Raw genomic sequence first — 25,887 nt, 5'->3', positions numbered from 1 at the left:
AATCTTACTCTAGTTCCTTATCAAAATTCGTTTTTCAGTAACAGATTTATTAAAGCAAAAGGCAGTCTATCCTACAGATAAGACTTGGAGGCTACCACAATGAGCAACATGCTCCCTTATTTGCTTTTAGATGGTATTTATCCAGCACTTATCTTTCTTTGCATGAAGCTGTGGTGGCTAGAAGAAGAAGAGGAGGAAGGCTGTTTCCACATGTGTCAAACTTTTCATTTAGCTTGTTTTTTGTGGGTTTTTAATCTTTAAGGGTTCTTCTAAAGTTTTCAACACACTGATGTACAACCTAAAAAAATTCCTTCCTTTATGCCAAACTAAACAAAATGTTGAAAATCCATGGTTGAATCATAGAATCATAGAGTTGGAAGGGGCCATACAGGCCATCTAGTCCAACCCCCTATTGGATCACAGGCCTCCTGAAACTTTGGTAAATAGTGAGGCTTAGGGGGCCAGTGTTGAAGCAGGATCATGCTACTGCATGAGAATAAATTAATACCTCTCCCATGTCTTTTTCTTACCTTTTTCTACAACAGAGAAACCATTGAGGAAAAATGTTTTCCCTGCCAGGGCCAATTGTGCTTCAAGGAAGAGGCACAGTTTTGCATTTTGAAGATGCAAGGTGAAAATATTAGATTTCTCTACTTGACATAGTGGTCTTAATCCAAATAAATTATTTAGTGGAGTTTAAAGAGGCTGGGGTTCCTGTCAGAGAGTCTGCTGCTTAGTGGCAAGAGTAGCTGCTGAGTATGCAGGAAGATCTATATTAATCAATAATCAAGAGGTGTATTTGTGACTAAGATCAAGCAGAAAGAGTAAATCAGACCGATTATTGTAATGACCTTAAGAATGAACATTACTTGATCCATAATTATGGCTGTATAGTGCTATGTCCTTATAACTTCAAGTAATATTGTAGGAAACAGTTAAACTTTACCCAGTCTCTTCCATTCTCAACTGACAGGGAGAGGAAAAGCTTCCAACTGTGCTAAAACAGAATAGGGCAAAAGGCATCTAGCCTATATTTAGTAAGAACTAAAAGAGGTGAAATCCTTCCTATATACAGTGCTGTGGTTACAGTATGAGGTAGCAATTTACATTATAACAGCTGAGCGTTGTTTGGATTCCTCTGTAGCTTCTTTCAGGCTTCCTATGGCAGATGGTACCCACAGATGGATGTGACATTCTTAAGAAGCTTATTCCTTTTACTCCTTTACCAGCCAGCAACTCCCACACCACACAGTTCTAAAAGCTCTCACATGAATTAGCCGTAATTAATAGACTTTAATTATTTAATCTTTAGACCAAGCCACGGACTCATGGTAGTGGCATTAACAGGCAATCTACTTACATTTTCACTGGCTGGGTTTGGTTCTTAACCATGACTGGCTTTTCAGTTCAGCTTCCTATTATATTTTTCCCCTGTTTCTTTTTGTCTTCCTTTACTTTTTTGGCCAACCTTCACTTATATTTTGCAACTTTGTACTGAAAGTAATGATTTATGTTAATGAAATGGACATAATTAATTTGCCTAATATTTGTTTTAAAGATAGGAATAGTTTTTCAGGCTTGCAAGACCTACAGCTTGTAATTATGTCAAGAAGGCTTTTCTCACCTTGTCCCTTGAAATGATAATTCCATGAGTGGAACTCGTCACAGGGGCAGCAACATGGAAGGTGGTGGGGAACCATTTTGGCTGGCAGCATACATCCTACAGCATGAGTATTGCTTCATTCCTGGCCTGCGTCTTAATTACTCCCTGTCATAGTACATTCTGCATGTTAATAAATAACAAATTCGTGTACTTGTACATGGATCTGGTTCTTCTCACACATGCTTGAGGCTGTAGAAATATTTAGGGACCCACATTACAGTATGGAAAGTGTAACTTGAAAGTCATACTCCTTTGAACTGCTGAATCAAATGAGTGAGTCCTCTGTAGCATATTGTTGGTGTAAAATTTCTTTTGAGGAATGTGAACCCTTGGCTTGAAAAATGTCAAGCGGTCTGGTTGAATCAAAATAATATTGGGTGCAGCTGTGTATCTTTGAAATGCAGAATGTTTCCACTCTCTGAGGCCTGCTACTGTACAGATCAGTGGGAATGTAACATATTAAATAATAGAAATCGTTGGGGTTTGGTACTCTGTTCTTTTACTTCTTGAAGAGAAATTGCGTTTAATATTAAATTAGATCTGTGTTTCAGGCTCTTATAAATATCTCATAATAGCTACTGAAGGATAGCAGCAATGATTTCTGACATTTCACTTAAGTGGAGACTGAATTCTAAAGTAAACAACTTTGTGTATCAAAGTTTTGTGAATTTGCAGATGAATGTCTCTTACCAAAGAATACCTCTTGTGAGTTTAACTTAAGTTGCACCTTTACCTATTTTATTTATTTTTGGATGTATACCCTGCCTTCCCCAGAGGCTCAGAGCGGGTTACAGACAGATTTAAAATACATAGTAAAAATAACTAGTAATTTAGGTTTTAAAATTCTAAAATTTGAAATTAGTAACTAATACAGTTTGGTACAAAACTACGGCTGCTGCCTCTTTATGAGGAACTTTAAGATGGATACTAAACTGAGGGGGGCCATATGGAGCTCTTAATGAATTTATCTATGTGGTGGACTTCCAATCTGGGAGGCGAGTATCATCTTGGTGTTATTTCTAAGCCTCAGCTATAGGCCTGGTAGAACAGCTTCATCTTACAGGCTCTGCAGAACTGGTTAAATTCCCACAGGGCCCTGATGTAATTAGAAAGAATGTTCCACCAGTTAAGGACCAGAGCTAAAAAGGCCCTGGTCCTGGTTGAAGCCAATTTCATCCCTTTGGGGCCAGCAACCCTGAGTAAATTCTGGCTACTAGCACCATAAAAACCCACAACATTTTCCAGGATATAGAACAGTCAGACCAGTTCAGTGGAAGCGACTGCCTGAAAAGATGGTAAACTCCCCCTCACTGACCGCCTTCAGGGGCTCGGCAGATACTTATCCTGGATGCTTTAGGCCAGGGGTCGTCAACCCCCGGTCCGCGGCCTGGTACTGGGCCCGTGAAGGCCTCAGTACCAGGCCGCCAGCCTGCCTCACCCCCCCGCGCCTGCCTCACCCCCCCCCCGCAGCAAGAAGCTCGCCAGGCTCCAAGCAAAGCAGCCGCCAAAGCAGCCGCTTCACTCGTGGCCCGGCGAGCTTCTTGCTATGAGAGGTGGGAAAGAGGCAGGCGCGGCCTCCAGCAGGCCAGCAGACGCAAATGCACATGTGCGGAGCTGCTGTGAATGCATATTAGTGCCCCCTGCTGGCGAAAACGCACATGCGCAGCACCCGGGCCGGCAGCTCTCCCTCGCCCCCGGGGGCGGTCCTCAACCGGAAAAAGGTTGGGGACCACTACTTTAGGCTGATCCTGCATTGAGCAGGGGATTGGACTAGATAGCCTTTATGGCCCCTTCCAACTCTATAATTCTATTATTCTAGTTGGGTTTTATAATTTTTTACTCTAAGGAACTTCAAAGTGGCTTACAATTGCTTCCCTTGTGAGGTACTGAGAGAATTCTGAGAGAACTGTGACTGACCCAAGGTCAAGCAGCATGTTTCATGTGGCAGAGAATCAAACCCAGTTCTCCAGAGCAGAGTTCACCACTTTTAATCACTATACCACATTCGCTCACACTGCTATACATATTTGTGAGTCAAAACTCACCTTGTCAAAAGCTTGTAGCCTGGAAACTTGTAATTAAGTGCTACTGGAGTCAAATTTGATTGATTGATTGATTGTATTTATATACTGCCCCACACCTGTGGCTCAGGTTGCTTTACATGAAACTTAGTGGAACAGGTACAAATTAGTAGTAGTACAGATAATTCAATAATTGTAAATGGTAACAATACAATAACAAAAAGAACAATATGATAGAACAGTAGAACAATGGTGAGGACAGTAATTTAAACTATAGCATACCGATGGCCCTGTTGTTCGGACGAATCAACGGTGATTTCATTGGAGGGAGGCTCGGGGACCAATAGAAAGAGATTGTTCTAGCTCTGCAATATTTTGATTTACTGCTACACACTAATGCAGCTATACACCTGAAAAAGCTTGACCCATAATATTTCACAACAGGTCTATGTACCATTGCAAACTAGAGATTCTCCTCATCCGAGACAATGGAGGGAAAATTAAGATCTCATCATGGAACATTCCCATTTTTACTAATGAGAAGTACCTGTCTGCCATAGTAGGGCCTCTTTGAAGCTTAGGGATTGCTTTTAAAAAATATATTTTTATAGCTTTGATGCCAATTTGGTACTGAGGCAGAGTTTTCTAAAAGTACAGTCCAGGACCCCATACATAAAAATATGATCCCAGGAAACTCTCTCTAAAATTAGTATAAAGTGGGTAGCTGTGTTGGTCTGAAGCAGTAGAACAAATTTAGAGTCTTAAAGGTGCAACTGGACTCTAAATTTGTTCTAAAATTAGTAGTTGATTTTGTTAATATTTCTATTGAGCATGTTTACATTTGAAAAGAAACGGAAACTGAATTTAACTAACGAAACTAAAATTTAGGTGCCTGAGCATATTTCTGGGAGGTGACCATAAATAATGTAAACAAATACATAACATTTGCAAAATGACTTCATTATGTCCTGTAGTTTAAATTAGATTGAGACAATTTTGGAATAATGCAATAAACATCTTCTGGTAACAGAAAATTGAAGCAGAAGCTCTGTAAATGATTAAAAATTGTAATTTGGGATTAGGTTTGATTAGTGAATAACATTAACCTCCATTGTTTTGGTACTCATTTGTCTTCTTTCAGTTGAAGATTATTTATCTCATTTCCTCAAGATTATCTGGTTCTTGAGCTTTACAAATTGGATTCAGCTAGTAACATTTTTGCTAATTTCCCTTGGTGCATATTAGAGTTCTTTAGATCCTAGCCTGTGGCCTTAGAATGGCTTTTAAAAATAATGATGACAAATACCATGTTCTTGTGTTATGTGCTTTTTGTCAAACTATAATGATTTGCATATGACCAAATTCATAATCATTATTTGGTGTAGGTTAATGTTGTTCCGTATTTTCCTACCTGATTGAAAATCTAAATTGAAGTTATATTTTCAAAACTCTCAACCAATCCTGCATTAGCAGTTTACATTACGTAACAAATATAATTTACTATGTTGTCTCTCATATTCATTTGTTACAGTTTTATGCTTTAAGTCAATTGGAATATAAATATAGCTAAAATTGCATGATGTATTGTGTGGTTATAGTGCCACCTCACCAGTCGTTCCACAGAAAAGGCAGGGATTGAGTAAGTATGGACCCAGGTCTAATTGCTGTGTCGACATTGATGTCTCTGCTGGTCCACCACACTCCCGGGCCTGGTGCAGATAAGGCCTCAGAAGCCTCACATTAAGGGAATGCAGATTCTGTGGGCCTGTTCTACGGGAAGAGGCAGGCCTTCCAGGCCTGGCTACTCCCCACCCTTCAGAGGCCTGTAGGGGAAAAAATGCTTTGGACAGCTTCGTGGTGCTTCATGTTGTTGCAGATGGACTCGGGCAGTCTTACCTTTTAGCAAAACAACCAGCCCACAGCCTCCCCTCCCCCACATGGTGGAACCTTTCTGCTGTCACTGTGTTTCCCAGGGGGGACACAGTAAGCTGCAGAACATGCAGCTCCACAGCAATGTACTGGTGGCAGCCCAGAGTGGTGCAACTGGTGCAGAATTGGCTTCAGTGTAGCTATGCTTGTCCCTTTTGCTGTAGCTGCGAGATTGGGTGGTAGCTGGCTGGGCCCCGCGGATCCAGCAATGGCTTCTTGAGGAGAGGGCGAACTACTGCCTCCTTCAGCAGCTCAGAGAACTCCACAGTAGACAGGGAGAGGTTGATAATATCCCTGAGATGGCCTTCTATCCACTGACCACCCTCTTTGAGCAGCCAATACAGACAGGGATCAAGAGGACAAATGTTTGCCCTCATTGACCCCAGCAACTTGTGTACTTCGGGTAATGAGAGCTGTCTGAAGCCATCAAACTGCACTTTGAAAGACAGCCAACAGGCCTCCAGTTCCCTATCTGTATCAACTGTGGCAGGATGTCCTGGCAGAGTGACAAGATTTTATCTGCAAGAAAGCTTGTTAATGCCTCACAGATTAAATCTGATTTACTAATATTTTGATGCCCCTCCTCCAGGAGCATCAAACAATTTAAACAATTGTGCCGGGCAAGAGCTCGCAGATGCAATTTCCGTGGCAAAATGTCTTGCCACTTTCATTGCCATCTCATACGCCCTCATAAAGCATGCAATAGGATATTCTTGCCGCTTCATTACAAGTATTCCGCCACATTCACTCTAGACATCTCACTTCCCTCTTCCTCTCCTGAAGCTCCCTGCTATACCAAGAAGCCTGTTTGAGGCGAGGATGGAGAGGATGTCTAGGGCAATCTCGTCTGTCGCTGCTGACAGACAGGACTTCCAGCCCTCTACCAGCACTGTCAACAAGTCACCAGGAGGCAATGGGTCCTGCAGAGCAGCGGTCCGCAACCTTTCGGCTGCCACGGACTGCTGCTCCGGAGACTGGGAAGAGGGCGGCCCAGGGGCCCGCTCACGCGCGGCAGCCCCAGCGCAAACGTGCGAGCGCGGACTGCTGCGCTCGCGCGTTTGCACCCGGCAGGGGCGCAAACACGCGTGTGCGCCAGTCCATGCATGCGCGTTTACGCTGCCGCCATGCCAGCGGCTGCGGCTTCGCCTCCGCCTCCCGGCCTCCCTCCAGGCCGTCAGCAAATCGGCCGCCAAAGCGGCCGATTAGCTTGCGGCTCGACAAGCTTCTCTTCCCTCCCCCGCCCGAAACAAGAAGCTTGCCGGGCCGCAAGCTAATTGGCCGCTTTGACGGCCGATTTGCTCGCGGCCTGGCGAGCTTTGCGCTTCGGGCGGGGGAGGGAAGAAGCCGCGGCCCGGCACCGGGCCGCGGACCGCAGGTTGGGGACCACTGCTGCAGAGCATTTGAAATCCAGTTTGATCCATAAGTCTCCGCAGGCAGGCTAAAATACTCCCTCGCCCAAATAGGGAAGGGGTGGGGTCTTGAGCTAGGCCCACAGGGCATAGTGATCTGACCATGGAAAGACCAGTGCCATCACCAGATCCACCTGTATCCCAGCACCAAAGATCAAATCAAGAGTGTGGCCAGCGTGGTGGGTAACAAATTGCACGAGCCTCAGTGTCACCATGGTCACTACTAGGTCCGAGCCATGACCCAGGGATGGTGCATCCTCATGGACATTGAAGTCCCCCAGGACTATAAGCCTGGGAAACTGCAATGTCCAGGCGGCTACCGCCTCCAGCAAACTTGACAGAGCATCTGGTGGGGCATTGGGCAGGTGGTACACCAACCAGATGGCCAAGCCCTTGACCAAATCCCATCCAGTACAAACACAATCCACTCCAGAGATCATAGGCACCCTGAGAGCCCTTTAGGAGGAAGCCTCCTGTATAAGAATAGCCACCCCACACACACACGCTATGGATCCAAGCTATGGGTACTTGTTAAAAACCAAGGCTATTAAAAAGTCAACACGGGATTGCCATATATTCCATGATTATATGTATCATTTTGTAATTACAGCATTGTTTTCTGCCTTTGTATTTTTATTCTTGCTCTTCTTATGACAAATCATCTCTGATACTTCTTTTGCATTGGTTTTCATTTTTGTGATCCCAATCCTATTGCATTGTCTTGAGCAAGAAAGATGGCCGATAAATAAAAATAAATAAGATATAAATAAATAAATAATGTAATACATAGATCCTCGCTTAGAAATACATTGCAAGTAGGCATATCGATTTCCAGATAAATTCCATAAAGTTGTATAATAACTTTTATTAAGCCCAAAGTATCTCAAAATGGTGTGCATCATAAAACTCAGTGCAAATGTTTTAGTTTCCTGGAACTTCTATTTTTTCTACTGAACATCTAGCTTGACAAACAACATCAGACCCTCTTATCCTGAGTTTCGCATGTGCTTAGAATAAAGCTTTACACATTGGATCTTAGCTGTTGGTTTAAACTTTCCCTGTGGCTGAATGTTCAAGGGATTGTGATAAAGACTGTTGCCTTGAACAGAGAATCAAATTATTCTGGACAGTCAGCATGGGCCATAACAAGTGAAACCCTCAGTGCTGACAAATTTTGCTGGAGTACAGGATCCAAGGGAAATGAATCCTTATGTAAAAGATGAATCTATACTGTATCAAACAACCAAAGTAGGATCTTTGCTTCATTGTGATTCCTGATTGTTACCTATTTCCTGCCTATTGCACTTTCTCTTTTTAAATTTTCTGGTAAAGATCAAATTACATTGGCATTATTAATTCTGGTTTTATTTGTACATTCTCTGAAGTGGTGGATCATAGGTTTATATAAGGCTCATTTATACATCATAAAATGGAAGATAAGAGAAGGAAGTTCTTGGAAGAAAGATGTACTTGTGTGTAATAGAGAATTGTGATTGTGTTATAACTTCATTCTTTCATGAGATGGACTCTCCTATTCTGAAAATAGCCAGAGGAAAAAAATAGATGTAAACTCAGTAATAAACCTACTTCTCTTGATCTTTAGCTTTAGACTTTGAAACACTTTTGAGCCTCAGGGAATCACCCTTGGTCTACAAGTGCAGCAGTTGCCTTCATTGACTCTTGTCTAATTCTGGCTATGCTTCACAAGACACAACTATTCCACCGGGCCTATGGTTGAGGCCTACAGAGCATCGCCAATAACTGGCCTCCCTAAAGACTAACACACCACCAAAGTAACATCAACTTAGCACTTTACCCCCTCCCCTCACCAGTATTGAATATAGGGAGGGAATTATGTGCTCTTAGGTTTTTAAAATATATTGTTTAATGTTTTAATGTAAAAATGTTTTAACTCCACCTTTCTCATGATGTGCTCCGCATACAAGTTAAATAGGCAAGGCGACAGTATACAGCCTTGCCGAACTCCTTTCTCAGGGCCATTTCGCACGGGGATCTTTGTTGCAAATTGTTTGCGGAATGAAAAATCGCCATTTAAAATAGTGGAATTCGTCGTTTTGCACACCTGGCTTTGTAGTGGAATCAGTTGCGTTTTTTAGCGTTTCCCACAGGCTTCCGGTCTCGGCAGAAATCGCTAGAAAGGAAGCGCTATTGCCAAGCTCGTCCCGCCCCTGGCCGTCAAGCAGCCAATGGGCAGCCGTTAGCATGCTCCCAAACAGCCGCTTTCCCTTTAAGGAAGGTTTTTTTAAAAAAAAAACAGACCCATAGCAACGAATCTGTGTAGATTCGTTGCTACGGAGAGACCCATCCAGCTGCCTATTGTGAGCTATCGTTTGATTGTATGATCGTTTGCACGCTGCCCCGAGTGATAAAAAAAAAATTCCCCCCCCCCCTTCTCACGGGCTCGATTTTCGGCTGAATTTATGTGTAAAAAATAAAGGGACTTTATTTCAGCAAACGGGCTTTTAAGTGGTTTGTGCTTAGTGACTAAAGGTGAAGGACTGAAGCCAGGGAAGCCTCTAAACAGAAAGAGGCTCGCCGGTGCGTTTATCCCCGCTCGCTCCGAGAAAAAAAAATGGCGATCGCTTCGCCGGAAGTTTGGAGGAGAGATCCAGGGGGAGGGACTTTGAAGAACCAGCTACAATGGTAACGCACAGGTCTTTAGCGCTAGTGTTGCAGATTGGTTGCAGGAGTGTATCGCTATCCGGAGGGTGAATCCAGTTTTCTGGATTCCCCTGAAAGCGCCACAACGAAGCGCTTATTGCTGATCGGTTTCAGGATTGTTGCAGATTGTTGACGACGTCGTGCGTTATGGCAAATTAGTAGCGTTTTCAATCGGCAACCATTGTGCTATTTTTAAGCCGTGGGAAATGCCCCTCAATTTTGAACCAATCAGTGATTCTATGCCCAGTTCTCACTGTTGCTTCTTAACCTACATATAGGTTTCTCAAGAAACAGATAAGATGCTCTGGTATTCCCATCTCTTTAAGAAGTTGCCACAATTTGTTGTGCTCCACACAATCAAAGGCTTTAGTATAGTCAATGAAGCAGATGTTCTTCTGCAACTCACTAGCTTTCTCCATGATCTAGTGTATGTTGGCAATTTGATCTCTAGTTCCTCTGCATCTTCGAAATCCTGCTTGCACTTCTGGAAGTTCTAGGTCCACATATTGCTGGAGCTTAGCGTGTAGGATTTTGAGCATAACTTTGCTAGCATGAGAAATGAGTGCAATGGTGTGGTAGTTTGAACATGGCATTGTCCTTCTTTGGCATTGTCCTTCTTTGGGATTGCAATGTAAACTGACCTTTTCCAATCCTGTAGCCACTGTTGAGTTTTGCAAGTTTGCTAGCATATTGAGTGCAGCACTTTTATTGCATCGTCATTTAAGATTTTGAATAGTTCAACTAGAATGCTGTCACCTCCACTAGCTGTATTGTTGCTCAGACTTCCTAAGGCCCATTTGACTTCAAGGATGAAAAGGTAGTACAGGATAAATAATCTAAAAAAACTGTGTTGTGGTATACATTATAAATGTAAAATGCCTATGCATTGGCACATGCTTTGACTATTCAGGTCTTCTGGATTATTAATATGGAATTATGTTGTAGTAATAAATAATCTACTCTATGCTATATATGTTTTACTATCATTTCTTGCCAGCTAACTTGTTTGAAACCCCGATTCAAAGACTGGGTTTGCAACCCAGTGTCAAACCCTTCTCTCCTTTTCTGTTTTTATTTTAAAACCAATATTTTTTTAAAGAGTCTATTTTGTAAGTGCAGTGAAACATGACAGGGCATGCATTCCTTGGCCAAAATTTGAAGTGCGTGTGTTTTTGTGAATAAACATCAGTAACTGAGAACCCCAAGGCATACATAAGTTGGCTGGTAAATGTATAGTCCATTGTATGTTATTTCTTGCTTTATTAGTATTTAAATTTCATAAAGGAACTAAAGCCAGATTTCTTAAAGCTATTAGTAATTTCAGAAATAAGTCCGGAGAGGAAAAATAGTTCTAGGAGAAATTATAAAAAATGCCAATTTCCTTATTTAAGTTGTATTTAGAATCATAGAAGACTAGCTGCTAATTATACATCCTGTTCTGGCAGCAGTAAATACTTGTGTTCATGTTTGGTTGTAGTTATTAAGACATGACTTAAATTGCCAGAATAGGATACATGTTAATTTTTTTATATACAATGCGATCTGAAAATCAGAGTAGTGATATAAAATTATAATAAAAAGGGCAATATCATTAATATATTAACATATTAATGCCTTGATGTATGAATACTTATCATCTGTATTAATAAGAGACAAAACAATACAAGTATATTGTCCTTTTCATTGATATAAAATTATAATGAAAAGGGCAATATACTTGGATTGTTTTGTCTCTTATTAATATTGATAAGTATTCATACATAAAGGCATTAATATGTTAATGTTTTAAGCCAGTGTGATAAAGTGTTGTTGTTGTTAGGTGCGAAGTCATGTCCAACCCCTCGCGACCCCATGGACAATGATCCTCCAGGCCTTCCTGTCCTCTACCATTCCCCGGAGTCCATTTAAGCTTGCATCGACTGCTTCAGTGACTCCATCCAGCCATCTCATTCTCTGTCGGCCCCTTCTTCTTTTGCCCTCAATCGCTCCCAGCATTAGGCTCTTCTCCAGGGAGTCCTTCCTTCTCATGAGGTGGCCAAAGTATTTGAGTTTCATCTTTGGGATCTGGCCTTCTAAAGAGCATGCAGGGCTGATCTCCTCTAGGACTGACCGGTTTGTTCGCCTTGCAGTCCAAGGGATAAAGTGCCCAGGTTCAAACCTCCACTCTACCATGGAAGCTTAGTTGGATGGCCTTTGGCCTATCACTCTGTGTCTAACCTATCCAGCAGTGTGGCTGTAAGGATAAAATAGAGGCAGGAAAGGCCAAAATGATATCAAAGCACTGTTACCGGGGGCACAAAAATATAAAATGAAAAGTTCAAAAATTGTGTGCAGGACAGGCCTAGGTATTAACAAGCAAAATCTCTCAGCCTAATCTCAACCGGGAGGTAGGCTTCCATAGAAGTAGGCCATTCTTTAAGTAATCTAATCCTAGGTTGTTCAGGACTTTAAAGCTTATAATAACCAGGTCTTTGAATTGGGCCTGGATGCAAATCAACTACTAATGCAACCCTTTATTTCATTTATACCATGCCTTCTCCCCAATGGAGACCTGCAGTGAGTCACATATTTCTCCTATCCTCCATTTTATCCTCACAACAACCTTGTGAGGTAGGTTAGACTGAAAGTGTGTGATTAGTGCTAGGGCACGTAGCAAGCTTTAATATCAGAGTGGGCATTTGAATCTGAGGCTTCCAGATCTGAATCTGACACGTTGTCTACTATGCCATATTGTTCTTATTACTGGTGAGTCATGCTCCTTACAACTAGTGGCAGCATTCCTCCCACTGTGCTGATTTTATCTTCTGAATATCCTTCATGTAGAACACATGCTAAATTTTATTATCTGAAGTCACTGGGCTTCCCCCCCCCCCTCTGTGGGGGCTTGCAATGCAATCCATGTGATGGTCACTTCTAGGCTGGAGGCTGGATTACTGTAACGGTCTACGCAAATCTGCCCCTGGCCTTGCCCTGGAAACAGCAGCTGGTGCAAAATGCAGCTGTATGAGTCCTTATCAGGATACCGTGGAGGACACATACTTGACCTGTTTACCAACTGCTGCACTGAATAGAATTCTGGATCAAGTCCAGTGTTCTGGTGTTAACCGTTAAGGTCCTACATGGTATGGGTCCTGTGTACCTAAGGGATCACCTCTCCCCATATATTTCCAGAAGAATATTAAGATTGTTGACTATGTTGGTGGTTCCTGGCCCTAAGGAAGAGCACCTGGCCTTGACCAGGGATAGGGCCTTTTTGGCTTTGGCCCCAGCCTGGGAGAATATACTGCTGGCAGAAACTTGGGCCCTGATGGCGCTATGAAAGTTCCACAGGACCTTCAAAACAGCATTATTCTATCAGGCAAGTAAATAACATCAAATGCCCCTCTCCTCCATTTTCTTACCACAAACAATGACTGGCGAGACAAAAGATAGGTCAAGGCCATGAAATGGAAAGCAATGGAACATTAGGATATTATTTTATCTGTTTTACTGATTTCATCAAAAACTTGTATTATAATTGTTGCACCACCCTGACAAGTAACCAAAAGGGAAACAAAAACCCAACCTGAAATACACGTGACCAGAGAGGGCAGTCTATGTACTAATTAAACAAATAAATAAATAATGGGGTCGCCAAGGGTCGGATACGACTGAACGTCATCATCATCATCAAATAATGGGAGTAAGAAACAATGGAAGTTCCTGAAGAAAACTTGAGGGTCCTTAAATCTTTGGAATGTATGTTTGGAATTGAATTACAGTCCTGTTTTGGGGGAGTGGCTATTGCTCAGTGATAGTGCCTCTGCTTTGCTTGCAAAAGGTCCCATATTAAATCTCTCACATCTCCAGTTAAAAGGATCAGGTAGGAGGTGATGTGAAAGGTCTCTGCCTGATACAATCATTGCCATTCTTAGACAATACTGACCCTGATAGACCCACAGTCTGATTCAGTGTAAGGCAGCTTCATGTGTCTAAATCAAGGATAGTCAAACTGCGGCCCTCCAGATGTCTATGGACTACAATTCCCTGCATTCGCTGGCAGGGACCCATGGGAATTATAGTCCATGGACATCTGGAGGGCCACAGTTTGACTACCCCTGGTCTAAATGATAAGTCTTTACAGATTTGTGTGCTAGTTTGGAATATACCATAATCAAAGTACAAATAATTAAAATCTAAAATGTTTGACTGTACTTGTTCGAATGTAATAAGAATTGATGTGAAATTACCCAAATGATTTCATTTACAGGGACATCAAGCCAGACAACATCCTAATGGATATGAATGGACATATTCGGCTAGCAGATTTTGGTTCATGTCTAAAACTGATGGAAGATGGAACGGTAAATTAGAAAGCAGCTAGTTTATCATTTCTTCTACCATTCATTTCTGGTCCATATTTGTCACTATAATGTTGATGTTAATAAGTATTCCTTCATGGAAAATGACCTTTTTACTACTTACGCTGATAATATTGAGGTGGTTCTAGATAGGTGAGCAGTTCCATTGGCAAATGAAAGATTTCATAATCTATCCAAATATCCAGATTTTGGCAGTATTACTGATTTTGACTTCCATTTTTAAACAGATGTTAAAAGGATTGTATGATATTGATTATTGACCTACATGGAGTTCTCTGCTTCATAACGTGAATACTTCATGAATTCTCTACCTGTTATTGATGTCTGAAAATTAACAGTATTAAAAATAAAATTAACTGGATGAATACCTTGAGCTAACCTTTGTTGATAATTTTCAAGAGCATGGTTAAAATAACCTATGGTGTGGTTGACTGTTGAAAACGGTTCATCGTTGGAAAAATTACATTATTTTGATGGACAGGAAGCTGTCCTGCCCCTGAAGGGGAAAAATAGCCACTGAGCTGAGCCTATGGGAGTGCTGTTCCAGCATCCAATTCCCTTTCAGAAGAGAGATTGAATGTTGGAGGGAAGCCCAGTCAGAGAGGAATTGGAGTCTGCCTCAGAGAGTACAATGAGAGTCTGGGTCTGTCTCAATAAAAGAGCAGACAGTTTGAAGGGTAGCTCTACCTGTCAGTGTGGCAATAGAGTACCAATTGTTAGACCTGTCTCTGGTAATACACAGACCTTGCAACATTTCATCTGACTCCTGCAAAAGGTCAAGCTGCTGTGGGTAGAGTCCAATGTGTGTGAGAGAAGACCCAACCTAGTTGCTAGTCAGCAAAACCCTATTTACACCTGAAAAGCTTTAAAGTGAATTCAAATCACAGTCTGAAGCCCTAGCTAGCTTAAAATTATGTGCCTCAGCCAGGTTTCTCCTCTGACCATCTGGAGACTTGTGCTGCTGATCTGGTCCTTGAAACCAGCTGGTTAATAAATAAATCCTCTGTTTTGTTCATGTACAATTTCTGCCTCAATGATCTCTGTATTCTGACTTGTTCACCACAAAGCGTGTCTCACCCAAAGCCTGCTCCCTTCCTACCTTAAGAACACCTGGTAACTAAGGAGTTACAACAAACAAACATGGTCTCCACAAAATCTCCAAAAAAACCCCACAAAATAGGTTGTGTGGTTCCACTTGGCTGGTAAAAAAAGACCTGTCATACCTTCTTTTTCTGAACTATACAAAAATCAAAGATGGGTAAAAGACAGTGAGAATTTAAATACTTATCAAAAACCTGCAATTCCACAAATTTCTGATAAGAATACACAAGAATATATCAGAGTCCAGTACCACCTTTAAGACCAATAATGTTTTTTTCAAGGAGTGAGCTTTCGAGTGCAAGCACTCTTCGTCAGACTAAGAACTGACCATCATAACAGTAGGAATATATAAGCAAAAGTTAATCTTGTTACATTAGTAAACTGTCACAGCATCCAAACACAGCCACATAACTCTCTGCCAAACCAGCCAATCAAACCCCTCGAACCCATTTGTAGTTCACAAGGACATATATTAGAAATAAAACTGTCAAAGCCAGTGATCCACGGCTCCCACCCTACTATTTACTGCCAGGCCCCATCTGTCTCCATACCAGTGTGAAACTTTCTTACAAGTAGAAGCTAAGCTGGCAGCTATCTTGTTCTGGGACTATAGGAGAATATATCATATATCTTTAACAGCTTGCATTGTTAATAATAAAAGGGTAAGGGGTAGGTGGGCAGAGAGTGGGCAGGGCTTGTCTGGACTTTGGGTCAGTTGGGAGGCATGCAGTGCCTCCTGATTGGCCCAAAGTCCGGACAGGGCCCGCCCCCCCACAAGCAGGGTCAGGCCCTGGTCGCTGACAGGGCAACATGTAAGTGGTCCTTGCCAGGAAGTGGGGGGCGAGGGGCCTGCCTTCAACGGCCTGGAGAAGCCTCAGATGGCCATGCAAGTGGCCCTTGAGGCTTTCCCCGGGCTGTGGAAGGCCCTTGCCAGTCAGGGGAGGGAGGTCACCATGCTTGGCCCCCGCACACCCTTCCCTCGGATACTAAAATGGCTGCATGGCCAGGAGCAGCCTTGGGTGGCTGCTTTGCCAGCCGGCTGAGGCTTCTCCAGGCCTCACAGCCATTTTAGTATCTGAGGGAAGGGCAGGGGGGGAGGCTGGCTGCCAGCCCAATCCCATTGGGGGGAGGGGGGAGAGTGTCATCCTCGCCCCCCCTGTCCTTCCCTCACTTACTAAAATGGGATTGGGAAGCCTGGAAGGGTTCCCTTCCCCCTTGCTCCAGGGAGCCCTCTAGCTACCTCACAGCGAGGCGGCTGGAGCCCTTCCCAGCCCAAGGGGGAAGAGAAGCCACCCCCTCCCCCTTCTAGCACCCATTGTTTCCATTACAACGCCCTTTTTTTCTAGTACTGAGATCAGTCTCCAGTTGCAGCATTTGGATGTTTTTAGTAAAAAATGCGTAAAATACATATGACTGAATGGAAGAGTGAATGGAGTTGCTGGAACAAAGGATTTGAATCCTTTTTACTGCTAGGGTAAAGTATGGATCTTTGCTGCTGACAGAAGTAGGATATGGTGATTTCACCCTTCTGCTATTAATTCAGGTAGAGCCTAAAACCCTTAGAAATGAGTTTCTAGAGGCTAGAAGGGACTTCTGGAGGGGGGATTGTGAAGATCTATATGAGTTTTGCTGATAGCTGAAATACAATTCATGGAGACTGGGGAAAACAGTTGGCACATAGCACGAGAAAAAAGCTTTATTCCGTGACTTTATTAATCCATTCAACTGAGCCTGTCCCAAAGAGAAGTATGAAGGTTAATCTGGTTCTTGAAATGCCACTGCACAAAAAAACAACAGGATGTATTTGATGTTCCTGTGATGGCAGCAGCCTCAGAGCCAGCATGTCACTGAAAACTAATGTGATTTAATACTTGGAGTGTCAGAGTAGCATCTAGGAGACCCAGGTTTAAATTATCACTCTAGAAACTTGCAGGATGCCTTTAGGCCAGTCACACAGTCTCAGCCAAATATGCCTCATAGGCTTGTGAGAATATAAGGGAGGAAGGAGAAAGGTATTGCAATCTCTTTGAGGTCCTCATTTGGGAGAAAGAAATGGAATATAAAAATCTACATAAATAAAATTTTCAACCTTGATATAATGTATGCCCAGTGAAGGCAAGGAAGTTACAATTAAGAACGTGGCCTGTCTTAGTCATGTTGTTCCCAGGTATGGTGAGGCAATGAATATTGTGGTTCCTCCACCCCTTCAAATTCCTAAATGATTATTTTATAACACAGATATATGTAGGAAAAGGTTTGAGGTGTCCAAAGTCTAACAATGTCACCACTTAAAATAGCATACTACTTGAAATTCTTGTCAGGTCAATAAGCACTTGGTGATGCTGGGGCTGGGATTGTGGCAAAGATATATATATATATGACAGCTGATTTGAAAGAAATGGGAACTGTGCAGAAATACAGAATTTGCTTTTGCAGCGCTGATCAGAAATTAGATCTGCTGCTGAACCCTAGAATGTGAGTTGTCACATGTAGTTTAAGACTCTAATAAAGCCTTCCTTGCCCTCTCTAGTGGACTGCTAGGAAACACCACTTCATTTATTTCCATCTCCTCATGGGCTTTGCAAGTAGAAATGCACACATCTGCACACAGAAGCATGCACAATATTGTAGATCATTTTTAGTCATGATGCTAATTCTCGTAGGTGCAGTCTTCAGTGGCAGTTGGAACACCAGACTATATTTCTCCAGAAATCCTGCAGGCCATGGAAGATGGAAAAGGAAAGTATGGCCCTGAATGTGACTGGTGGTCACTAGGTGTTTGCATGTATGAAATGCTTTATGGAGAAACCCCCTTTTATGCTGAGTCCCTGGTGGAAACCTATGGAAAGATAATGAATCATAAAGTGAGTGATCTATCTTTGTATTTGTAAACTATTAATCTTTTAAAATTGCTAATACTGCTATTTGCTATATATTATTTATAAATGGCTTAATTTCTGTGTCATTTGTAGAATGTTTATGTTTTAATTAATTACAGACTTTGTTTTAATCAGCTTTAATTCTCTTCCGTACTGTCATTGTAATAATGATAATTAGTTGATCACATGCTTATGCTACAATTTATTTTACCATGTTATACTGGTCAACATAATTAAGTAGATACAATGGTATCCTTTTGATCGTTGTGCACTATGTATCATGATTATGTTAAATGATTTGAAAGTGATTCAGTTATTGCTTTGAAATATACGAGTAGTTGTAGGATTGATTAACTGTGGGTGGAATCCTAGAACTTCCTTTCACTAAAGACTTTTGCTTTGGAGCAAAACTCTTCCCTTAGCAGAAGGGCATTATAGGAACCAGTCCATTGTCACAAACTATAACAGAATTGTAGCAGAAATGTACTTTCAGAAATGTGTACTGATATCGTTAAGAAGTTCAACGATCCACAGTCATAAAGTTGTCACTACATAAATAAATGTTTAACCTTGGTAGTTGCCAAAATCTTAAAGATAGAGAAATGACTATAGGAGTAATTGAGAAGAGTCAAGTGAGTCAAATCAATTAACAAGCCTTTATGGTTGCAAGAAACTATTTGTAATTTCTTGCTGTGCCCCTAATTTTCTCAATCTTCTCTTTAAGGAGAGGTTTCAGTTTCCTGTACAAATGGTGGATATATCTGAGAATGCAAAAGACCTTATTCGCAGGCTCATCTGCAGCAGAGAACACAGACTTGGACAGAACGGGATAGAAGATTTTAAGAACCATCCATTCTTTGCAGGGATAGATTGGGATAACATTCGAAATTGTGAAGCACCTTACATCCCTGAAGTTAGCAGTCCAACAGATACATCAAACTTTGACGTGGATGATGATTGCTTAAAGAATTCTGTGAGTTATATGAGTGCAAAAATTGATTTTTTTGATTGTTACATGTTCTGAATTTTTCAAAGTATAACACTTGAATATTAGCATTATTTACAGTACAATCCTAATGATATTATAGGCTTTTAAGTTTATTGAAAATTAAAGTTTTCTTTCTGTGATATAGTTGACATGTTATATTACAGTGATTGTTTTAAACAATCCTTTAATAAAAACTTAAAAAATTTTCTCCCTTGCTGAGAGGGCCTGAGCTTGTAGACGTGGTAGTGTATGATGTACTTCCTTCCAGTGGGAAAGAATGCGGTTGTGGTCTTTCCTGTTTGTACTTTAGATTAGCGATCCCCAACCTGTGGGCCACGGACCACATGTGGTCCTTCGACTAATTGGAGGTGGGCCCCGGAGGATGCCTTCTCCCCCCCCCCGCCCTTTACTTCATCCCCCCCAGCCCTTTACAACACACTTCATTGTTGTAGCATGTCTATATCTTATTTTGAAGGGATGTTTAAACATTACCATAGCTATCAGAGAGCACTAGGGCAGTGGTTGAGAGTGGAGGAGTAAACTACCCCCCACCCATCGGGCCTCAGTAAAAGGCATTGAGTGGTCCCCGGTGAGTGGTCCCCGGCATTGAGTGGTCCCCGGTGATAAAAAGGTTGGGGACCACTGCTTTAGATGGCAGGTGTGGCTGGGAATAAGGAACTGTGGACCTGACCATGCACATCATTGTAGTACCTTAAAAGGCTCGTAAAGGCAGCTGCATTAACTGTTCAATGCTCTTTCCATCAAGGAGGGAAGAAGCATAGTTGTTCACTAACATCCCAGAGCCAGTTGCTACTTGCCTTGTTGTACCCTGTTTTCAAATGCATCAAGGTTCCCCACCTCCTCAAACGAATAAAATTTAATTTTGCACAATATTCTTTTATCCGCTAGGAGACAATGCCCCCACCAACACATACTGCATTTTCAGGCCATCATCTGCCATTTGTAGGATTCACGTATACAAGTAATTGGTGAGTAGAAAAATTGTCGTAATTTATAATAACTGTTCATTTTAGTTACAAGTTAATAGAAAAGCTGCACATTCCCCTCCCAAATTTTTCTTCTCCTGTTAATTGGTGAGCAGGTAAATACTTTTTTGTTCTTTGCTGTTTCCTGAATGATGAGTTAGTGCAGAATATTGCAACGTATAAAGAATTTGTGGTTTCCTGAATGTAGTCAGATGTTGACTTGTGCCCAATAACGTGCAGATATAAAGGAAATTTGCATGTGGGATAGAAAGGCAAACTACACTATTAATAATAGTATGCAAGGCATCGGTTTCACTGTGAGTAGTTTCACACATGACATTTGTAAAAATATATACCAAAAACATAATAGGTGGTTGCTGCAAAAGTGTTTTATCTTACAAGTATAATACAAGTGCTGTCATTGAATACCAGAATGGGCTGCAGCTACCTCTCAAATGTATATATAGTTACATATCACAGTGTAGATGTAAGCACTGTTGTTACTTTTAAGTAGTTAAGCTGGTATCTAATAGTTGCAGTGCCATCCTAAGCATTTCAGTGGATTTAGAAGGGTGCGTCCCTGCTTAGTACATCACTGATGATCTGCTAGAATAAAGATGAGGGTAAAATGTTGGTAAAACCTACTCAGGGTTTTGTTGTTTCTAAAAAGATGAATTATAATTTCAGTGTCCTTTCGGACTGCAGTAGTTTAAGATTTGCTGCCGGGCAACCTGCTATGGACCTTGATGCCAGTCTTCAAAGGACACTTGAGGATACCTTAGCCACAGAAGCCTATGAGAGGCGGATAAGACGCCTGGAGCAGGAAAAACTTGAACTTAGTAGAAAACTTCAAGGTATTAAAAGCAGACCTTTTTCATTTGAGTAGTCATTTGAGTTAAACTAAATGGTGGTTATGTGAAATGTTCTTAATATTGTGAAAGAATGTAAGATGAAATTTCTGAAAGGTTTCCTATGTGTTTTATTGTTTTTTATTTTCATCTTTAAAAATTAACCCATATTTGACCTTGTTAATTGTTTTTGTAGATACTTGAATGTTGACTTAGTAAGGTTTTGGGTGACTAGAAGACATTTATGCAAGCAGAAATGGAAAAGATTAGAATATGGTATGACGTGCAAAGACAACTGGAGAATTTTTCATCTAAGTATCACAGTATATTTCTAATAAACTATTAAATAGTTCTACAGAATTAAACTGAGATAAGCTTAGTCCCCAGCCTTGAAAAATGTTTTGGAGAGAAAGGGAAATGAATTAAGACAACTGCTCATAAAAGGCTGGAAGGAAAAGATGGCATTCTAACATAGTAATACTAAACAGTTAGATCTTTATAATTCCATTGATTTCAGTGGATTTTGAAAGATTTACATGTAAGAATGCAGTGAAAGTGATACTTTTAATAGGCTACCAGTGAATTTTGAGAGGCTGTAAGTTCCCAGGAGTAGGGAGTGAAGGAGAAGGGACAGAGGTAAGGGAATGGAAAAAATCTTCCTGAGCTTTATAAGGAATTGATTGCTCAGTGTCACAGTACTAGAGAGTATAAGAGAGGCTGTAAAGAAAGGGGAAGTAAAAGTAGAACAAAGGAAAGAAAACTATTGGAGACTCTATAAGGTTCATATATATTACAAAATTGTGAAGACAGTGAAGAAGGTTTTTAAGAGTAGAAGCATAAAAGCTTTTGGGGATGGCATTAAAACAGTCAATTGTGAGGGAGCTAAAGCAGGACACCGGGGGTGGTGGCTGCTGCTCAGCGGTGGTGGTGGGGGGCGGCAGCTCCTGCTTGGCGGCGGGGGGACAGCGGTGGCGGGGCTTGTCTCTGAGGAGGAGGGCTTGTCCAGAGTCTGTAGCGGGCCTTACCCGGAGCGCTGGTGTTGTTGCTCCACAGCGGCCATCCTGCTCAACTGCCCGTTGTCCTGCCCGCCTGGTGGGGAAAGCACCCATGGGTCCCGCTCGCCACCCAAAACCAGGCTGGTTTGAGCAGCTTGTGAGGCTGCCTGCGGCCAGGTGGGACTTTTTTAAAAAGCCCCAGGATGCGGGATATTTCTCCAGAAAGCATGATTGTCCCACGAGATGCGGGACGAATGGGCACCTTAATTTAAGAGCTCACAAGAGACTGAACAAAGTTATCTGCAGTATAAGCTGAAAGAAAATAGCAAATTTTGGAAATGGTAAGACATTGAAAGCAGCAAGGTTTAACAAGAGATGGAACATTAAAATAAAATTAAAGAAATAATTAGAAAACAGCATTTTAAATAAATGCTGCGTTTGGGAGGAAACAACAAATATATCCAGTAGAATAGAAAAGGAGGAAATAGAAAGAGAATAAGTCATATTCTGGTTTGCAGCTAGTGAGAAGCCATCCAGCTAGAGATCATGAAGAAGACACTAAGTACATTTACTAAAGAAAAGGAAGGAAATAGATAGTGAGCAATACAGTTGGAGACTGCCTGCACAGAATTAGCACTGGAAGCCGTAGGCTCAGTGTAGCTGAGCCCAGAATACCAGGACTCTGGAGAGGTGGCATATAAATTTCCTAAATGAAATGAATGATAGCCAAGTGCAGAGAGAAACTGGCCGTACCAGATAGACAAAAGTGGAAAAGGTGAGACTTTAACAGAAGCGTGATTAATGAATAATATTACATTTATGAGTAAGAATCTGAAGATCAAATTGTTAATCATTCCTGTGGAATTAAGTTGTAAGAAAATATAACTTAATACTATAGGATATAAATGTACCTCATATACTTGTATATTTCATGCAGTTGCTTGAGAAAAAAAATCTTTTACACTGAGAAACAGTATATGTAATATTTTGCTTCTTCCTGTAATGGGAACTCTTAGACAGCTTAGCGTGGAAATGAAGGCTGGTTTCTCAGCTTCAGGATGTGCTAATCTCCCTGGAGAATAAGAAGTCCAAATGATCTGGAGGGTGGAAAACACTAACAAACTTTAATAGATTCATTAAAGCTTTTTTCTCCCACTCAGTATGACAGAAATCTTTTACTTGGTTTGCTGTGAGACCACCACTGCTGTGGGCTTTCCTTGGGAACTACATTATATTGGAAAAGGCCTCAAAATGTAGACCTTTTCATGTGACATTAAAGTCTTCATGTGCTACTGAAGTCTCATTTTTCTGTGTTTGTTTTTTTAATGAAAAGAGTCCACGCAGACAGTCCAGGCCCTACATTATTCAACTGTAGATGGCCCATTAACAGCAAGCAAAGATTTAGAAATTAAAAGCCTAAAAGAAGAAATGGAAAAGTTGAAGAAACAAGTGACTGGTAAGTCTAGATTTTAAATATGTATTTTGGTATGTCTTATTGTTATTTGTTCTGAAGAAGATTCTTTAGTGGAAGAGGGCGGGACCTACCAATAGACCATCAATTAGGAGGAAATGCTTTTTATTTAGAAGACTGTTGGTAACATGAAATTTCAAACTGGTTGTTAGTTTTACTTTTGTTTTTAAAGTGCCATTCACATTGGAAAATAAGGATCAGTCTTGTTGCATTTATATGTTTTTTATTCTTTCTGTGTTTTTGACAATGGTCCTGATTCTGTTCTTATTCTACCTTTGTTACTCTATTTTTGAATTCCTGTTGGAATCCACACATTGGAGCTAGTCAAACTGGGGTAGATAGCAACAGAGGCAGGTTAGCGAGGAGATGACAGAGAAGTTGAAACTATGGAGATGTGAGTGGGGAAGGAGAGTAAGTGAAAAGAGCAACTGGGGAAACAGCTGGAAAGTTGGGCAAGGGGCATGGGTGGGGGGATGATCCGGACAGTAATGGTGTGGGGAAAGAAGAGGAGGTGAGGCTGTGAGTCGGGGAAGGAGGGTCAGGAGGAATATACTCAGATCTCAGGAATACATTCAATTAAACACTTTTGTCTAATAGCCTTTTGCCAACTTCTTAATGTTAGTTTCAGTTCCTGTTGGATGTGAGGCACTTTTTAAGGAGAAACTTGTGGTTCTATCAGTGCAAAATAACTCTTACTGCAGAAAGCCTTGCAAGTGGTGAAGAGAGGCTGCCTAAAATCCTAAATGCCCTCATTTTGTTACCTGAAGTTCTGAATGCTCTTCAGGCTGTATGGATTCCTGTTCAAAATAGGATAAAGGCACTTCTGAATTTAGAAACATGCTTACTAAGAGGATGCAGGATGGGGGTGAGGGTGGAGAAATGTGTGCATATTTGGAGAAACCAGATAGCAAGTAATTTTTCCTCTATCTCATTGGACTGGGGATAGTCACCTAATGAAATTGATCGCCCTCAGACTCCAGGTTGTCAAAAGAAGTACTACCGCACATAGTGCATAATTACTCTGTGGAATTTGCTTGTAGACCATATGATGATGGATTAGACAAATTTGTGGAGCATAGTCTATCAATAGATATTAGCAATAATAACTAAATAGGAACTTCACTGAATACCAGTTGTTGACGAAAAAAATAATAGCTTTCCAGAGCATCACTGCTGACATTTTTGCTCTCCTGCTTCAGCAAAGTCCTACATTGTTGCCAGCTTTCTGTTTGATGGATGATATTATTATATTAATAATAATTATGATGGTGCAGGTTTTGCTGTAATCATTGACTCTGTACGAGCCTCACTTTAAGAGACTGACTCTGTTAGAGGCATTTGGGATCCATGTAGGGTTTCAAGTAGGAGAATTTAGCTTGGGAATTCAGCAAGATGGAGCAGGAGACAACCCCTCTAGTCTCCTAAGAAAAGACATATAAGCTCCACATGAACAAGGAGAGTGGCATACTATTGTATCCCTATTATGGAAGGCTACAAAAATTCACCCCCTTCAAGGATCGCTGCCTTGCCGTGGCAAGGGGGCTTGCATAGCTCAGTGAAGCTATGAGCTATGCCATGCAGGGACACCCAAGACGGACAGGTCATAGCTGAGAGTTCTGACAAAAGGTGATCCACTGGAGAAGGAAATGGCAAACCACTCCAGTATCTTTGCCATGAAAACCCAATGGACAAGTTCAAAAGGCAAAACGATATGACGCCAGAAGATGAGCCCCTCAGGTCGGAAGGTGTCCAATATGCTACTGGGGATGAGCAGACGGCTAGTACGAGTAGCGCCAGAATGAATGAAGCGACTGGGCCAAAGCCGAAAGGACGGTCAGTTGTGGAAGTAACTGGTGGCGAAAAGACAGTCCGATGCTGTAAAGATTTTTATTCCATAGGATCAAGGCAAGCTGGACATGGTTAAACAAGAGATGACAAGACTGAACATCGACATTTTAGGAATCAGTGAACTAAAATGGACAGGAATGAGTGAATTTAATTCAGATGACCATCAGGTATATTCTTGTGGACAAGAATCTCGCAGAAGAAATGGAGTAGCCTTCATAATCAATAAGAGAATAGGAAAAGCAGTCTTGGGATACAATCCCCAAAATGACAGAATGATCTCAGTTCGAATCCAAGGCAAACCATTCAACATCACAGTAATCCAGGTCTATGCCCCAACCACTGCTGCTAAAGAGGATGAAGTTGATCAGTTCTATGAAGCCCTACAACACCTTCTAGAAGCAACGCCAAAAAATGATGTGCTTATCATCATGGGGGATTGGAATGCTAAAGTAGGAAACCAAAAGATAACCGGGATAACAGGTAAGTTTGGTCTTGGAGTACAAAATGAAGCAGGGCACAGGCTGGTAGAATTTTGTCAAGAGAATACAATGGTCATAGCAAACACTCTTTTCCAACAACCCAAGAGACGACTCTACACATGGACATCACCAGACGGTCAACACAGAAATCAGATTGACTATGTGCTCTTCAGCCAAAGATGGAGAAGTTCTATACAGTCAATAAAAACAAGACCAGGAGCTGATTG

The 25,887-nt window shown here is 41.5% G+C and overlaps 1 protein-coding gene across 11 annotated transcripts in view; it reads left to right on the top strand.

Moving 5' to 3' along the window:
• CDC42BPA (CDC42 binding protein kinase alpha) overlaps positions 1–25,887 on the top strand; it is a 196,078-nt gene that overhangs the window by 81,714 nt on the left and 88,477 nt on the right. For 10 of the 11 annotated variants that reach the window (XM_077340904.1, XM_077340929.1, XM_077340925.1 and 7 more), the window contains exons 6-11: positions 13,954–14,047; positions 17,830–18,030; positions 18,770–19,018; positions 19,943–20,022; positions 20,707–20,873; positions 23,196–23,318. In XM_077340904.1, the coding sequence (XP_077197019.1) occupies positions 13,954–14,047; positions 17,830–18,030; positions 18,770–19,018; positions 19,943–20,022; positions 20,707–20,873; positions 23,196–23,318 (914 nt within the window). The remainder of the gene's footprint in view (positions 1–13,953; positions 14,048–17,829; positions 18,031–18,769; positions 19,019–19,942; positions 20,023–20,706; positions 20,874–23,195; positions 23,319–25,887) is intronic. The other variant, XM_077340912.1, reaches the window with a different exon arrangement.

Source organism: Paroedura picta, chromosome 1 (genome assembly GCF_049243985.1).
Source record: "Paroedura picta isolate Pp20150507F chromosome 1, Ppicta_v3.0, whole genome shotgun sequence".
Taxonomy (NCBI): Eukaryota; Metazoa; Chordata; class Lepidosauria; order Squamata; family Gekkonidae; genus Paroedura; species Paroedura picta.
The sequence above is the reverse complement of the archived record's forward strand: the minus strand, read 5'-3'. Positions and strand labels throughout refer to the sequence as shown.